Raw genomic sequence first — 18,289 nt, forward strand, 5'->3', positions numbered from 1 at the left:
TATGGAGATTGCATGGCTGTGTGCGCGATTTTATATACCTGTCAGCAAAGGGTGTGGCTGAAATAGCCGAATCTGCTCATTTGAAGGGGTGTCCACATACACTATATATACAAGAGTATGTATGTTTGTTTGTGTTGCTTTAGCTAACTTTCCGGAGCCGGAGGAAAAGTAAGTTGGAATGTGGTTAAAGGGTCGACCGTCTGCTGGTGAATACTGCTTATTGAAATTCTCGCAAAAGTCAATGTTTCAACGAATTGAGCCAAAGCGTCTTGGATTTCATGTGCTCCCCTAAAAAACAATCCTCAGCAGCCAGCCTCCCCACCAACTCCAATACAGTTTATTTTGTTTGCTGTTTGGCATTGGCAATATTTCCATATGGTTTAACAGCTCACAATTATTCTGAACATATATATTCCGTTGATGTGTGCGCACTGGACATATAAGAGTGCATGTGTTTGTAAGCCTCTCTGTGTGTGTGTGTGTGTGTGTGTGTGTGTGTGTGTGTGTGTGTGTATATACACTGCTCAAAAAAATAAAGGGAACACTTAAACAACACAATGTAACTCCAAGTCAATCACACTTCTGTGAAATCAAACTGTCCACTTAGGAAGCAACACTGATTGACAATAAACTGCACATGCTGTTGTGCAAATGGAATAGACAAAAGGTGGAAATTATAGGCAATTAGCAAGACACCCCCAATAAAGGAGTGATTCTGCAGGTGGTGACCACAGACCACTTATCAGTTCCTATGCTTCCTGGCTGATGTTTTGGTCACTTTTGAATGCTGGCGGTGCTCTCACTCTAGTGGTAACATGAGACGGAGTCTACAACCCACACAAGTGGCTCAGGTAGTGCAGCTCATCCAGGATGGCACATCAATGCGAGCTGTGGCAAGAAGGTTTGCTGTGTCTGTCAGCGTAGTGTCCGGAGCATGGAGGCGCTACCAGGAGACAGCAGGCCACAAATGTGCATGTGTCTGCTCAAACGGTCAGAAACAGACTCCATGAGGGTGGTATGAGGGCCTGACGTCCACAGGTGGGGGTTGTGCTTACAGCCAACACCGTGCAGGACGTTTGGCATTTGCCAGAGAACACCAATATTGGCAAATTCACCACTGGCGCCCTGTGCTCTTCACAGATGAAAGCAGGTTCACACTGAGCACATGAGCACATGTGACAGACGTGACAGAGTCTGGAGACGCCGTGGAGAACGTTCTGCTGCCTGCAACATCCTCCAGCATGACCGGTTTGGCGGTGGGTCAGTCATGGTGTGGGGTGGCATTTCTTTGTGGGGCCGCACAGCCCTCCATGTGCTCGCCAGAGGCAAACTGACTGCCATTAGGTACCGAGATGAGATCCTCAGAGCCCTTGTGAGACCATATGCTGACACATGCACATTTGTGGCCTGCTGGAGGTCATTTTGCAGGGCTCTGGCAGTGCTACTCCTTGCACAAAGGCGGAGGTAGCGGTCCTGCTGCTGGGTTGTTGCCCTCCTACGGCCTCCTCCACGTCTCCTGATGTACTGGCCTGTCTCCTGGTAGCGCCTCCATGCTCTGGACACTACGCTGACAGACACAGCAAACCTTTTTGCCACAGCTCGCATTGATGTGCCATCCTGGATGAGCTGCACTACCTGAGCCACTTGTGTGGGTTGTAGACTCCGTCTCATGCTACCACTAGAGTGAAAGCACCGCCAGCATTCAAAAGTGACCAAAACATCAGCCAGGAAGCATAGGAACTGAGAAGTGGTGTGTGGTCACCACCTGCAGAACCATTCCTTTTTTGGGGGGGGTCTTACTAATTGCCTATAATTTCCACCTTTTGTCTATTCCATTTGCACAACAGCATGTGAAATTTATTGTCAATCAGTGTTGCTTCCTAAGTGGACAGTTTGATTTCACAGAAGTGTGAATGACTTGGAGTTACATTGTGTTGTTTAAGTGTTCCCTTTATTTTTTTGAGCAGTGTATTTTAACCTTTATTTTACTAGGCAAGTCCCCGGCCAAACCTGGACAACACTGGGCCAATTGTGCGCCGCCATATGGGACTTCCAATCACAGCCGGATGTGATTCAGCCTGGATTTACTAAAGTGTTTCCATTATATACAGTGGGATCCGATGATGAGACACCCTTGATAAAGATGAAAATGACTGTATAAAATAAATAATTAAAATACTGAGCTATATTGTATAAAAAAAAACATTTTCTGGGGGAAATTATTTTATACTAATACAATTGCTCAGAGAAAGATTTTAACAATAACTTTTTCTAAATAAGGTAGGGGTCAAAATTAGACACCCGTTTTCAATACCTCACCTTGCGAAGATAACGACACGGACCCTTTAAAAAAATATGTATATATATATATATATATATATATTAAGAGTTGGAGAACACATTTGGAGGGATCTTAGACTATTCCCCCATACATGAAAATAGAGCTCTGTGGCCACGCACACCAGCGGTGGGTTTGGTGTCAAAATCAGAACGCATGAGCAAAAAATAACCCCATATCTACTTTAAAATGTGGTGGTGGATCTTTGATGTTATGGGGCTATTTTGCTTCCACTGATCCTGTGGGCCTTAAGGTCAATGTCATCATGAAGTTTAATCAGTACCAGGACATTTTAGCCCTAAAACCTTGTTACCTCTGCCAGGAGGCTGAAACTTGGTCGCAAGTGAATCTTCATGCAAGGCAACAGCCCCAAGGACACCTCAAAATGCAGAAAGAAATTGTTAATTGGCCACAAAAATCAACATTTTGCAATGGCCATCTCAGTCTCCGGACTTGAACCCCACTGAAAACGTGTAGTTTGAATTGAAGAGGGCAGTCCATAACCGCAGACGATGGATATCAAGGATCTGGAAGGAATCTGTATGGAGGAATGGTCTAAGATCCCTCCCAACATATTCTCCAACTCATTAAACAGTTTAGAAAAAGGTTCAGTGCCATTATCCTCATAAGGTGAGGAATTGAAAGGTATTGAAAACAGTGGTGTCAATGATTTTGACCCAAACCCTTGAGAGAAAAAAATATTACTTGTTAAACAAATCTCTTTCTCTGAGCAATTGTATTAGTATAAAATAATGTCTCAATATTCAGGCAACTGCCAAAATAATGGAAACACTTAAGTAAATGAGGGTTACAAAGTGTATTGAAAGTGTGTGGTTACTGAGTCTCAAAATGTTAAGTCCCTCATATGGGGGACTATGAGTGGTTCTGGACCAGTTCCAACTGACATTTTGGTGTTCAGTGTATTCAGACAACTCGACTTTTTCCACATTTTGTTACATTACAGCCTTATTCTAAAATGTATTACAATTCCCCCTCATCAATCTACACACAATACCCCATAGGGATAAAACAAAAACAGGTTTTTACACATTTTTGCTGAAAAACTGAAATCACATTTACATAAGTATTCAGACCCTTTACTCAGTACTTTGTTGAAGCACCTTTGGCAGCGATTAGTCTCGAGTCTTCTTGAGTATGGCGCTACAAGCTTGGCACAAATGTATTTGGGGAGTTTCTACCATTCTTCCCTACAGATCCTCTCAAGCTCTGTCAGGTTGGATGGGGAGTGTAACTGCACATCTATTTTCAGGTCTCTCCAGAGATGTTTGATCGGGTTCAAGTCCGGGTTCTGGCTGGGCCACTCAAGGACATTCAGACACTTGTCCCGATTCCACTCCTGCGTTGTCTTGGGTATGTGCTTAAGTTCGTTGTCCTGTTGGAAGGTGAACCTTCCAGGTTTTCAACAAGGATCACTCTGTACTTTGCTCCGTTCATCTTTCCCTCGATCCTGACTAGTCTCGCAGTCCCTGCCGCTGAAAAACATCCCCACAGCATGATGCTGCCACCACCATGCTTCACCATAGGGATGGTGCCAGGTTTCCTCCAGATGTAATGCTTGGTATTCAGGCCAAAGAGTTAATTCTTGGTTTTATCAGACCAGAGAATCTTGTTTCTCATGGTCTGAGAGTCCTTTAGGTGCCTTTTGGCAAACTCCAAGCGGGCTGTCATGTGCTTTTACTGAGGAGTGGCTTCCGTCTGGCCACACTACCATGAAGGCCTGATTGGTGGAGTGCTGCAGAGATTGTTGTCCTTCTGGAAGGTTCTCCCATCTCCACAGAGGGACTCTGGGGCTCTGTCAGAGTGACCACCGTGTTCTTGGTCACCTCCCTGACCAAGGCCCTTCTCCCCCGAATGCTCAGGTTGCCCAGGCAGCCAGCTCTAGGAAGAGTATTGGTGGTTCCAAACTTCTTCCATTTAAGAATGAGAGTTCAATGTGTTCTTGGGGACCTTCAATGCTGCACAAATGTTTTGGTACCCTTCCCCAGATCTGTGCCTCGACACAGTCCTGTCTCAGCGCTATTTGGACAATTCCTTCGACCTCATGGCTTGGTTTTGCTCTGACAGGCACTGTCAACTGTAGGACCTTATATAGACAGATGTGCGCCTTTCCAAATCATGTCCAATCAATTGAATTTACCACAGGTGGACTCTAGAAACATCTCAAGGATCAGCAATGGAAACAGGATGCACCTGAGCCCAATTTTGTGTCTCATAGCAAAGGGTCTGAATACTTAAGTAAATAAGGCATTTCTGTTTTTAATAAATTTGCAAAGATTTCTAAAAACCTGTTTTTGCTTTATCATTATGGGGTAATACATTTTAGAAAATGTTTGTAACGTAACAAAATGTGGAAAAAGGGAAGGGGTCTGAATACTTTCCGAATGCATTGTATAAAGCACTCTGTGGGTCCCGTGCCTTATAGTGGCAGTAAGCCCCATCTGACAGTCTTGCGCAGAGCTCTCCAACCCTGTTCTTGGAGAACAACTGTCCTGTAGGGTTTCGCTCCAACCATAATCTTGCGCACCTGATTCTAATAATTAGCTGGTTGATAAGCTGATTCAGGTTAGTCATAACTGGGGTTGGAGTGAAAACCTACAGGAAGGTTTAGAGCTCTCAACATGAAGAAATACTAAATAATTTCATAGCTCTGAAACAAGACCACTATCTTTGCCACAGACGGACAGAATCACTTTGTGTTTAAAGCTGAAGTTGTAACGAGTCTGCACACATATGAATGGTGTCTCTGCACCCCTCAGTGGATGTTAAGGAGAAAATTCTCTGTCGTCAGTTGTATGAAATAGTGCCAATATTGTACTGTCACTAAGTATGATCATATTTATTTTACAGTTATAAGAAATGTGAAATCTTATCGTAAGTTGTTAATTATTTGATTGCTACTATATTTAGAACGCATCTCAGTCATTCCAAGCCCTATTGGCAAGCTTTGGTTGAATTGGGGGGGGTCATAATTGTTCATATTTTCATAATGAGCTTGTGTCCTCAAAAGTGAGTACACGGCAGCAATTATTATTATTTTTTAAATACTAATTGAAAAGGTGAGTTCCAGACCTTTCTAAAACAATGCAACATTACCAGTAATTGTTTATAGCCATCTCGTGAAAATAATGTATGCTTGGGTATGTCTACTTAGGCAGAAATCTAAATGTTGTCCTATAATAAGACTCCATTGTGCTTAGGGTCATGTATAAACATGCTTGCCAGGCCATTATTCTAGCAACCATGACTATGCCCCAATTTACAGGGCACGAGCGGTCACTGAATGGTTTGATGAGCATAAAAACTTTGTAAACCATATGCCATCTCAGTCACCAGATCACAGCCGGATTTAACACTTATGGGAGATTCTGGAGCCGCTCCTGAGACAAGTGTTTTCCAACCCCATCAACAAAACACCTCATGGAAGAATGGTGTTGCATCCCTCCAATAGAGTTCCAGACCCTTGTAGAATCTATGCCAAGATGCATTGAAGATGTTCTGGCTCGTGGTGGCCTAACACCCTATTAAGACACTATGTTGGTGTATCCTTTATTTTGGCAGTTAAATGTAGCTCGGTAATTTAAATATGCATTTTATTCAGTCATTTTTGCCCATCTTTATCAAGGGTGTCAATGTCAGGCCCCACTGTACATAAAGGTGAGTACTGTCTGGTCTAAGTGTGTTTTTTTACTGGCTGCAGCACAAAGGCCTGTTTATGGTAGCAGTGTGTGTCAGCGTGTCAAAAAAAAATAATCTGCCAAGGGAAATGATTTAAAACAGTAAAGTAACAGAGCTGCCTTCAGAGAGAACACAGAGGGTCTTAACACACCTTCCCCCAGCAACAGGGCACACACTTGAACCTTTATACACCAACCTGCCAGAGAGCACATACTCCAGACCTTCATACATCCCCAAAAAAACATCCCCCCCAAAAAAATCTGACCTCAGAGGGCACACTCAAGACCTCTATTCACTAACAACCATCCCCAACAAACAAGACCATTATGACATCAGAAAGCACATTTCATTGCCTTAATACACCTATCCCCCCCCCCCCCGGTCCTGGATCACAGGAGTTGATTGTCCTGCACAGCTCATAGAAATAAGACTCAATTACGCAATTCTGGGAAGCAAATTACACATAAGTACTCCCAAGCATGTGCACAAGTGTGCATGCCTGTGCGTGATGATGTCGTGCGTGTGTGAAACAGTGCTTGGAGAACAAAAGTAACAGATCCAAAAGGAACAGAGGATGTGAAGCTTATTCATCGCTTTAAGAACAATATTAATATTCATGCACACATATTTAGATATATAAAACACATACAGAGACACATTTATGAACCATATGCTCAGAGACCCAACCCTGACTTGTGTTCATTCACTAGGAAACACTCTGGCTCTGTCATTCAGTATGAAAAGGCTTGTGTGTTGTTTTATACAAAGATGAGAGATGCATGAACTGGGAAACTCAAGCAACCCCTATAAATAAGTTAATGGGTTGTTATTCATTAAAAACAACTCTAGAGGAAAACCCAATTTTTGTCAAAAGCCCAATCTTTGTCTTACAAAAGTTTGTCTGCTGTTTGGGCTCTTTTTCCGCCCCTTGTTTGTATACGTGTAGTCAACTATTGACAGGTCCGTTACTGTTGTTTAAATCTAATTCTGTTAGTGTGTCCCCAAGTTATAGGCCTAGTGGATGTTAAGCAAGAGTATCAACTAGGCCTACAGGAAAGTGTGGAAAGTGGTCAAACAGAGTATTTCTGTCCACATGTTTCAAAACATGTGAAAGACTCTGCCAAAACCCGTAAAAGACTGTGTACAAACTTGCACACAGGCAACGATGGCTCAAAATACTCATATTCCATCACATTTGAGACCACCACACTTTCAAAGTAACAACTCTTTGGCTTTTTCCAAATGAGCCCCACTTTTCGTTTGGGTGGAGTCTGAAAAAGAACAAATAGAAGTCACCACAAACATGCCCCTAAATGTAATGAGTGTGAATATATACCAGAGACCAAGAGAGAGAAAATGCAAGAAAGAGTGAAAGTGTGTGTGTGTGTGAGCATTTTGTTTGCATTAAGAATAGTGTGTACTTGTTTTGTAAGTGTTAACGTGTGTGTGTGAATGTGGGGTGTAAGGCGGGACTCACTGTCTGTTGCTGTGCTGCCATTGGGCAAAGATCCCAGATCAACAACCAGGCCGTCCAGACAGACGTTCAGCTCGCCTCCTGCTACAACTGAGCCTTTGTTCTCTGTCTGCAAGACCAGACTGAGCTGCAGATTCTCCACTGGAGGGAAAGTGGGGAGTGTGGAATGGAGGGAGGGATATATGGAGAGTGTGAAGAAAGAGAAAATGAAGGAGAGAAAAAAAATGAAGGATTAGGGCGAGTAAGAGATGATAAGATGTGCTCTATCAATTGCGTAAAGGCAACCAAAGTTCTTTCTCTCTTCTTCTTACATGTTTGTATAAAAAAACATCCTGAGGGAGTCTGTTTCACAAGTGTAAATTTGATATTTCATTTCTGAAGAGGATAACCCCAAATATTTTCAACTGGAAAGACTACTTTAGTAGCATGACTAGGAATCCTATTAACAATCCATGGACACAGGCCTACATAAAAATTAAAACAACTTTAAAAATACACTTTTATTGTCTTACTCTTGCCATCATGTGTACGCAGGGTGTCAAGCAGGTCAATAGTGGCACTTCCCAGCAACTCCTTCCTCAAGGTGTGGCAGCTCCACAACTTCAGATCTAAGTGGCTCTGAGGTGTCACATTCCTACACAACACACAAGTTAAAATCAGCTACACAGACAGATAAACCTACATTACACATTCATGTGGTATTACTGGACAGCGGCATAGCATTGGCATGTTGTGTCAGAATTGAGAGAAGGTGGGGGGGCTGTGGCTCACAGGGTGAGGTCCTCGTTCCACTGTAGCTCAAGGTGTCCAGTACGTTTTCCTGTTTTCTTGGTTTCACTAGTCAGGCCATCGGCAGTCACCTCCACAAAAGAGCTGAGTCTGGAACGGGTGGGCAGCTTAGGCGACTGAGGCTTTGCTGAGACCACTGCGGCAAGAAAAAAAAAAAATTTGATGAACATATATGCAAATGACAAAAAGAGACCATTTGAATGACTGTGGTACACCGAATTCTGATCAACCATTAACCTACAGTAATAAAACATTCTTATTACAGCTACTCTGCATTTGTAACTGTATGGCAAGTAAATGTATGTCAAGAAAACACAAAAATGCAAATATCGCCCTCTAGCTGACACATGCACAGCAAGGTGGATATTGCCCCTTGGATTGCATGTTCTGTTAAAAAATTAGTTGTTGATTGTTCCATATTACTGTGATGCTCACTTGGCCTGTGAAATGTGACAACTGTCTGCCTATCCATGTCAGAATGAACTTTGAACTTAATTAAATATCCGCTAATGAAAACATGGGCAGAATAACTGTTAGGCTACTGCTGTATCTTTTCAATAGACCAGAAATCTTCCAATTCTTTTAAACTGTCAAGGTGAATTAAACCTGTTTTATCTGATATTATATGAGAAGGGGAGCGAGTGATGGGTGACATATTAGTAGTTAATTAAAAATTCACTGAGGGAAAAGAGAGCAAAAGGGAGCGAATAAATGGCAGGGAGAGCAAATGGGAAATTGGAATAACAATGGATGATGAAAAGAGCTGGGGGTGGTTGGCATGAGAGAAATTGTCAGACATACATAGGGAAGAGGAGGATGAGTATTAGAGTAGGTTACAATAGAAGGTGATAGATGAGAGGAATTAAGTTTCATATTGATTATTACCTTTCAAGGTCAACTGTGATTTTTCTGTGGTCTGGACATTGCCAGGTCTTGTCACACTGGCAGCTGCCATGACATCACAGCCCTGAGACACACACAGGCACAATCAGAGAGCACACATAACCGACATGAAGGCAAACTGTAAAGTAGGCCTAAATCACACACTGCAATTCAAAACAATTAGTTATGCATTTCCCCTGTGTACCCTCCACAACGTAAACAACATACATAGTAAAATAGCACGTCTCAGTGAATCCTTACAACAGACATGAACTAGCCAACAATAGCATGCCAATGCCATCTACATTACTACAGCCAAATGATCATACATTAGCTATCTAGGCATCTCACCACCTTGGAAAGAACTGTCTGGCACAATGACAACTGGCAGTGGATTGTATTTCCTCTGCATATCTAGCTAGTCATTGTAGACAGTAGTAGCTCGAATAGTTTCGACTCATATCTGGGTGTTATCACGTCTTAAAATACACCTCCTTGCTAACGTTAGCTATCACATACATCAGGTGAAGAGATGGTTAGTTAGTCTGATAAGGTTTGCTACGTTATCTCTTAGCCAATAACTTGGGTCGTGGCCGAGTCCTTGTGAATCACCTTGTAATTTCATCACTGATGTCGACTATGAAGGCATATAGCTAGCGGATCAATTAGCCGTAGCTAGCTAACGTTACTAGTAAACAGCGTAACCCAACGAAATCGACAAGACGAGAACATCAACATTTACTGCCTGTAAGAGATGTAGCTAACTTAGTTAGTTCCAAGGTGAGACATCGCATTTGCTGCAAACTACTAGCTCGCTAAACGTATCGATTAACTGTAACTACATATCAGTAACTCAAATTGGCTCATTGTCTCCGTATTTAAATACCCTGCACACAAAAACAAAACACGGAAGATGGTGAGCTATTTTGATAGCTCCTAGCAAGCTAGCGAACAGCTTTGTTGTCGGCATAAGGACAAGATAATTGTCACATTTTCTTGAAAACGTAGATGGATATGTGTACTATTTAAGAAATGTATTAAACAATACTACATTACTTGACATTGTTGGTTACGTATTTTGTTAATTTTAGCGTAATTACCTTTTTAGCTGTGGTCCGCTGGTACAACTAGCTAGTTAACTTTCATTTCCGCCTGCCTCTATGACGGGGTCACGTGATTCACATTAATGGCCAGCGCATTGAATTGTGGTTCACAACATGCAAACACATGTACAGTATCTGACAGCTTTACAGCAGTTAACGAGGTATCCCCCTCGTTTTGGTACAAAACTGAGGGATGTGGATGGAGAAATGTAACCACTTTCAAATAAATTAATAGACAGAGCTATGGAGGCAATGACTGACCCGCCATGATATCAACATTATAGATTTAACCATATTTTGATGCTAAATAGTGTTTTTTTACATATACTTTGTTTACAAATATTGGCGGAAAACAGGCTTATATTTTCGGTTCTGATGGGGTACTACAGTTGAACTAAGCTCATGAGGCATTTAGAAGTTGTATTCTGTAAACCCCTACAACTCATCCAGAACGCCGCAGCCCGTCTGGTGTTCAACCTTCCCAAGTTCTCTCACGTCACCCCGCTCCTCCGCTCTCTCCACTGGCTTCCAATTGAAGCTCGCATCCGCTACAAGACCATGGTGCTTGCTTACGGAGCTGTGAGGGGAACGGCACCTCCGTACCTTCAGGCTCTGATCAGGCCCTACACCCAAACAAGGGCACTGCGCTCATCCACCTCTGGCCTGCTCGCCTCCCTACCTCTGAGGAAGTACAGTTCCCGCTCAGCCCAGTCAAAACTGTTCGCTGCTCTGTCACCCCAATGGTGGAACAAACTCCCTCACGACGCCAGGTCAGCGGAGTCAATCACCACCTTCCGGAGACACCTGAAACCCCACCTCTTTAAGGAATACCTAGGATAGGATAAAGTAATCCTTCTAACCCCCCCCCCCCCTAAAAGATTTAGATGCACTATTGTAAAGTGGTTGTTCCACTGGATATCATAAGGTGAACGCACCAATTTGTAAATCGCTCTGGATAAGAGCGTCTGCTAAATGACTTAAATGTAATGTAAATGTATTCTTCAAGAATCAATGTGTACATATCATTAATTTATAAGTTCAAAAATGTATGTAGCAACTGCTGATTGCCCCTTTAATAAACCAAAGACAACAAAGCTTCAAATTATGTTTATTTAAGAGCACATTTCCCCATATTGAGTAACAACAATTCAATTGGAAGCTACATATTTCAAACAGTACTTAAATTCAACATGTTGTGATTTACTAATAGTTTTCACCCAGTAGTTAATGTTGTCTGAAATAAATTGGCTATAATCCATAAGTTTACAGTAAAATTGGGTGAACCAAAACCATAAGTTGATATACAGTGAATAAGCAGCCATATCTTTCATGTGTGGTTGACTCATATCATTACAAGATGTATCCACAGATTTTTTAAATTCAAGTTAAAGTTCAAATTCAAATTTAAGAGTTTTTCAACAAAAATGGGAACAATTTGTCTGATATGCCAACTGTCCTTACAAATTGTCCATTGCTGGACATAAGTCTTTCAAAGGTATCCGAAAGTGCTATATCCAATTGTGTACAAGACAGTGATCATGACAAACACTCAGCAACGGACAGTCCAGGAGGATGTTGGCCATGGTGACTCATGTAGTGGTCATGGAAATAGGTCATCACAGCCAGGGGAGGACCCAGTAGAAAGCACAGCCACACCAGCCCATTTCCATAGTTACCCTTGAAATAGTCTCCAAGGTAAACATCTACCAGGAGCTGGGACAAGGAAAGAGAGGGAGGAGCTAACATGCATGTTCACACACACTGCATAAACACATACAGTGTATACTTCATGGTATTTCAGTTTCCCTCACCTCAAAGATCATCATGAAGAAGATCCATAGACGACAGCTGTGTAAGGGCAGAGCAATGACATACTGCACGGAACAAAAAGTGAATACATAACCCATTACCATGGATTGTCTCATAGTAGCACATGGGACAGCTTTAAGCAGTTAGCAACTAATCATTATTTCACACAGGATAACTGAACTGATTGTACTCACCCATCTACACCATAATAATAATAACAACAACCAGTCCTACTATGACCAGTCCTACCTCGCAAAGGGCAGCTGACATCAGGAAGACCAGCAAATCTGCTTGCTTTTGTGACACCCTCTTTTTCAGTAGTGGTGTATACAAGTGTCTTTATGTAAGAGAAAAAGAGACAGATAGCGAGGGATAAAGAGTGATTGAAGTTAGTTTTACACACACAGTCCATACCTCTTCTGAGAGAAAATGGTAAAGTCTATTAGGTGTCAAGAGTCACTATTACCTGTAGCGCCACTTATGAAGAGGAATATTCCAATTCCCCCAAAAACATTTCAGTGTTTTAGCATTCCTGCAGATGAAAATATGAATCTATTACACATCTGTTACACATACAAGTGGGTCATCCAAAATGAAAGATTATGATATAACGGACCACCAATCCCCATAGAAATGGCGGTCTCCAAAGCACAACAGTTCAGCACAGAAGTTCAGGTAGGAGTGAGAAAACAGGAAGGAGAACATCAGCCACAGGAAGTGGTTGGGAGCCTGTAAAGGAAAATGGACCGCTTTATTGACACGGCTATTGTTTGACACCACCAGAACATACTAATAATGCTCCCCTACCCTAAAACACAAACACGCTTACCACAAGCTCCATCAAGTGCTCCACCCTGGTAGTGATGTCCATATTCTAGAGGAAAGGAACAGTCAGAGGAAATAATGTGAAATTATTATATCATTACATTTTTGATGAAAAGGGGATATTGCTTTCACTCACAGAGAAGGAGTTTTCTGATCTCTGGAAGATGGGTTCAATCCACTGATAGGAAAACAAAAGGTACGCACAGAATAGAATTACAATGGGTAACAAAGATAAAGCTATTTCAAATAAATCTTAGATAGACTTGCAAACAGATGGATAATTTAATACCAAACCTAAAAGATAAAACATATCACCTGCTGCACAATTCCCACAATAATTTGAGTAAGGACCACCTGAAAGTAGAGACCCAAAATAAGATGGTGGATAATCAATGCATATTAACACAATAATTACACGGGATAGGTATTGTGTGGGTGAGGTTCTCACCATTTCTATCAGCGTCTTACAAAGAACGTTGATACGGACCCTTGGTGTGAAGGGGAAGTCTCGCTGGTAGCATAAAGTGGGCGCCAGGAGAAAGTAGTAAAGGTCTGACAGAGAGAACAGTCAATGTCATTGTCATTGTCTGTGTTCTTAGTCTACAACTAGACAGGCAGAAATTGTGCACAAGCCATTACGCGTGAGAAAGAATGACACTCACCTTTAATAGTTAAGTGTTCTATATATTTTTTTGTCTCATGTAATACACACTCGTCTGTTCCTGGAAAACAGACACAGATGTTCACCACACCAGAAATCCAAACAGCAGAGTAATTATCTTCAGCCTAAGCAGCAATTACAATTAGTGATAACTGCAGGAAATCAACCAGCATTAACTGCATCCACAAAGAAAAAAAAGGTTGCCACTGACATACCTGGAGATGGAACAGACCCCTGACGATACCAATTGTTGGTTTCTTGGTAAGAATAAAGCTTGAGCCCAAGAACAGTGTAGGTCCAGAGTGAGAAATATGCTCCCCCTGATAGGCAGATAGTGAAACAGTTTCACCAGACAGGGTGAGTCATCATCTTAAGTTGAGGTTACACATCCACACAAAGCTAAATATACTCTATTGCAATGGAGCTATAACAGCCTGGAATTTCAGGTACAGGTCAATATCTGTGCAGATCATACTTGCGGTATTTACCTGTTGATATTGAAGTATCATATAGAATGATAACAGCAGGAAAAAGTGTTAGTAGTCCCAGGTTCCCCAGGTGTAAACAGTGCCCTGCACTGGGGGATAGTGTTCCCTAGAATCGACACACACATATCAACCTTTGTGAGACAGTTCACATAGCCTAGCCTCTCTTATTTGAAAAGCCAAGGGTAGAACTGTCTCACCTTATCCAGACACCTCTCAAGTAGAAGAGCAGCAATAGCAAACATATTGGCAGCTGCAAAGGTGAGAGAAGCATGAAGGATGAGTGAGTTTATTACTCAAATTCATTAACAGTATATTCCTTGTGCAGTTAGTTAAGCTGACAATAGTGCAGTGGTGACAAAGCCTCACCCAGTATCAGGTTGACAGACGGCCAGTTATAATTGTCCTCCATAAGGTGCTCCAAGACTTTCCTCAAGTCAATCAAGAAGCCATGTCTGTTCAGAAGAGGGTATGTCAGAGAAAAAAGAAAACACATTAATTGCTAATCGAGTGTGTGTGTGTGTACTCACTGTATAAAGTTATCCAGGAACAGGTGAGCATGGGTCAAGATCTGAAAAAACACACAAAATACAACAATATTGGTCTCTTCTCTTTCCCTGCATAGCTTATAGAACTTGATCACATTTAGCATGATCACATTTAGTATCCAGAGAGAATGACTCACCAGAAGGATAATGATCCAGTTGAGAATCCCTCTATAGTTTGTGAAGCGGCTGTCAGAGCTCAGTAAGGAATCCTGGACACTGTGACAGCTGCAGTGACAAAATTACAAAATTACATCAACATATTCAGTCAATAACAATTAAATCATGGCAATAGCTGGAGATAGAGATATAGGTTTAATATTAATGTGTACCAGAACATGTCCATGTCTGGATGTGGTTCAGTGGGAGGATCAGAGCTGGAATTGCCATAGTACTGACATTTCTCTTCCACATCAAGTGAAGAAGAGGAGCAGGCACAGGCCTCAGGTTCTGCTGCAGACATCTCAGCCTCTGTGTTGATGGTGTGTCATCAGTACATCAGACAAAGTTGAAGGCACATCAAGATATCCACATCTATCTGAAACAAAAAAGCAGAGATTGTCTTGTTGCAACTTGCAAGCATTGCTATAATCTTCATAAATGTAAAAATGACAAGTAGTAAAAAAAAAAAAAATGTACATTCATTTTACTGTCATGGCAGGGAAGCAATTTCCATCGTGAATTATTAGGTTTAAGATAAATTGCACATGAGCCACCCCCACCTTGTAGATTACGAGGCAGCGTTCAACGAACACAATATTGTTGCTCCTCGTTTGTCGCAACATTGTTGCTGTTTTTATGACTGATATCATGCAATAATAGTCGGTTCTGACCTGACATCAATTGCCTCGAATTGATGATCTTTCTGCAAAGAAATGTGGAAAACATATTGGCAATCATTTGAACATGAATATCTTCTCATCTCACGTCTCCATTTTTCTGCATGTTCACGATCCACGCACCATTCCGTTAGCGTGCAAGTCATCATGATGCAGATGGTACAGTTTGTCTGGACCAATGATTTATATTTACACTAGATGACATATAGGGGGCGCTGTGTTAAAGCCAGCGTACCTCCATCTGAAGTCCTCCCTCCACCGTTAAAAATATTTTGGAAGCTATAGAAATGCATTTATTCTATAAGACACCTTAATGCATATCTTTTAATTATATTATGTGAGCTAAACATAAAAAATGTAAAATAACACAAACCTTAAAGTATTTTTTAGATCACTAATGTTTTGGTCTCCCATACAACAATAAAAAAAGACATGTAATTTTGTTCTTGAAACATTTAAAGGTAGACTCAGCGAAATGACATTACCACCAGCAGCACCGCAGATGTTGAAATAAGCAAGATGCAAGACAGTCACTGCGCATGCGCACAGGTTTGCTTCAGTACTGTGAGAGCGTGGTAGCCACGGGACCAAAATAGCATAGAAGTTGAGCCTTGCGTTTCAACACTCTTAGTTGTTGCAAAAATTGACCCACTATGATGTTTACTCTCTGCATCTACATCATATCGCTGAGTCTGCCTTTAATCAAATCAGTGAAGGCTGCTGAGGGGAGGACAGCACATAATAATGTCCAGAATGGATTGGTATCAAACAAATGTTGTTTTTTTTCCTCATGTGTTTGATACCATTCCATTTACTCCATTCCAGCCATTATTATGAGCTGTCTTCCTCTCAGCGGCCTCCACTGATTGAAATACTGTAGAATTCTCCATTGATTCCTATGAAGGACTGCTCCTACTGGGGAGTGCCAATATGGCCGAAAGGTGGCTTCAAAGCCTCTCAATGGCCAAATACATAGCTTTGTGGCTAGATGTAGTAGCCCTACAGCGCAATCTAGTGGTCATGTCAGGGACAATAGTTGTTGTCAACTAGTATTGTAGTAGTATTGTAGCTAAGCCAGGACACCTACAAAAGGAAGGCCAAGAAAAGGGTCAGGAAAAGGGGCTGAGCTGGACCCAAGGAAAGAAATAAATATCCCAAAACACCCCTAAGCTAGAGTAGCCTACTTCAACAACAGCTAACTAACTAACCAAAAATACAGAGGGTGGTCCACCCAGTTCTAATTAGTGTGTTTATACAAAGTATTCCTACGGGTAGTGTATGCCCATGGGCGACCTGTCTGGTTACCCCCTTTTCCCACCATCAAACAAACACCATAACAAAACCAATACTCACAGGTGGGGACAAAGTGACATGTAGTTGCAAAAACCAACTAAGAGATCTACAGACAGAGAGATTGAGCTCCAGAGAAAACAACTGACAGGGTTTTAAACCAAGGGAAAGGGAATGTGATTGGGTAAGGGAAAAGGAGAAGGAGAGCAAAGAAATACACATACAGGATACCTGTATCCGTAACAGTACATGTAGGTATGGGTAAAGTGACTATGCAAAGCTAATAAACAGCAAGGAGCAGCAGTGTGAAAAAAAGGGAGGGGGTCAATGCAAATAGTCCAGGTAGCCATTTGATTAACTGTTCAGCAGTCTTATGGCTTGGGGGTAGAATCTGTTAAGGAGCTTTTTGGACCTAGACTTGGTGCTCCGGTACCGCTGGCATGCGGTAGCAGAGAGAACAGTCTATGACTTGGGTGAATGGAGTCTTTGACGATTTTTTCGGCCTTCCTCTGACACGCCGAGTATAGAGGTCATGGATGGCAGGAAGTTTGGTCCCAGTGATGAACTGGGTCGTACGCACTACCCTCTGTAGAACCTTACAGTCGGATGCAGAGCAGTTGCCATACCAGGCGGGGATGCAAATGGTCAGGATGCTCTCGATAGTGCAGCTGTAAAACCTTTTGAGGATCTGGGGACCCATGCCAAATCTTTTCAGTCTCCTGAGGGGGAATAGGCGTTGTCGTGCTCTCTTCACGACTGTCTTGATGTGGACACCAAGGAACTTGAAGCTCTCGACCCGCTCCACTACAGCCTTGTCAATGTGAATGGGGTCGTGTTTGGCTCTCCTTTTCCTGAAGTCCACGATCAGCTCCTTTGTCTTGCTCACATTGAGGGAGATGTTGTTGTCCTAGTGTAACGGATGTGAAATGGCTAGCTAGTTAGCGGTGGTGCGCGCTAATAGCGTTTCAATCGGTTACGTCACTCGCTTTGAGACCTTGAAGTGGTGGTTCCCCTTGCTCTGCAAGGGCCGTGGCTTTTGTGGAGCGATGGGTAACGACGGTTCGTGGGTGTCAGTTGTTGATATGTGCAGAGGGTCCCTGGTTCGCGCCCGGGTCGGGGCGAGGGAACAGACTAAAGTTATACTGTTACACTGGCACCACACTGCCAGGTCTCTGACCTTCTCCCTATAGTCTCATAACTTCCGGTGATCAGGCCTACCATTGTTTCGTCGTAAGCAAACTTAATGATGGTGTTTGTGTAGTGCTTGGCCACGCAGTCATGGGTGAACAGGGAGTACAGGATGTGATTAAGCTGAGTGTTGAGTACCAGCATGGCAGATGTGCTGTTGCCTATCCTTACCACCTGGGGGTGGCCCGTCACAAAGTCCAGGATCCAGTTGCATAGGGAGGTATTTTGTCCCAGGGTCCTTAGCTTACTGATGACCTTTGTGGGCACTATGGTGATGAACGCTGCGCTGTGTGTTCCTGGACAAAAGGTGTTCCTTTTGTCCAGGTGGGAAAGGGCATTGCAGAGTACAATTCAGATTGTGTTAT

The 18,289-nt window shown here is 42.4% G+C and overlaps 2 protein-coding genes across 6 annotated transcripts in view; both read right to left on the reverse strand.

Moving 5' to 3' along the window:
• The window catches only part of LOC129862592 (NEDD4-like E3 ubiquitin-protein ligase WWP2), a 42,984-nt gene extending 32,622 nt beyond the window's left edge, over positions 1-10,362 (reverse strand). For both annotated transcript variants that reach the window (XM_055934389.1, XM_055934388.1), the window contains exons 1-5: positions 10,280-10,362; positions 9,183-9,264; positions 8,280-8,433; positions 8,021-8,142; positions 7,512-7,649 (exon numbers count right to left, since the gene is read on the reverse strand). In XM_055934389.1, coding sequence (XP_055790364.1) covers positions 7,512-7,649; positions 8,021-8,142; positions 8,280-8,433; positions 9,183-9,252 — 484 coding nt within the window. In that variant the 5' untranslated portion in view covers positions 9,253-9,264; positions 10,280-10,362. The remainder of the gene's footprint in view (positions 1-7,511; positions 7,650-8,020; positions 8,143-8,279; positions 8,434-9,182; positions 9,265-10,279) is intronic.
• Positions 10,363-11,374: 1,012 nt separating this feature from the next.
• Positions 11,375-15,626, reverse strand: LOC129862593 (diacylglycerol O-acyltransferase 1-like). 4 transcript variants are annotated; one of them, XM_055934393.1, is made up of 18 exons: positions 15,441-15,626; positions 14,940-15,141; positions 14,748-14,835; positions 14,593-14,633; positions 14,432-14,517; positions 14,263-14,315; positions 14,066-14,171; positions 13,793-13,897; positions 13,579-13,638; positions 13,365-13,468; positions 13,232-13,270; positions 13,053-13,094; positions 12,921-12,965; positions 12,708-12,820; positions 12,558-12,623; positions 12,341-12,428; positions 12,094-12,156; positions 11,375-11,995 (listed from the first exon to the last, which is right to left on the reverse strand). In XM_055934393.1, the coding sequence occupies exons 2-18, from the start codon at positions 15,068-15,070 to the stop codon at positions 11,819-11,821; spliced, it is 1,407 nt and encodes a 468-aa protein (XP_055790368.1). In that variant the 5' UTR covers positions 15,071-15,141; positions 15,441-15,626; the 3' UTR covers positions 11,375-11,818. The 4 variants fall into 4 exon arrangements, with proteins under 4 accessions (XP_055790368.1, XP_055790365.1, XP_055790369.1 ...); XM_055934390.1 differs by having other exon boundaries at positions 14,940-15,145; XM_055934394.1 differs by having other exon boundaries at positions 15,330-15,626.
• Positions 15,627-18,289: the final 2,663 nt, after the last annotated feature.

This window comes from Salvelinus fontinalis, chromosome 9 (assembly GCF_029448725.1).
Source record: "Salvelinus fontinalis isolate EN_2023a chromosome 9, ASM2944872v1, whole genome shotgun sequence".
Classification (NCBI taxonomy): Eukaryota; Metazoa; Chordata; class Actinopteri; order Salmoniformes; family Salmonidae; genus Salvelinus; species Salvelinus fontinalis.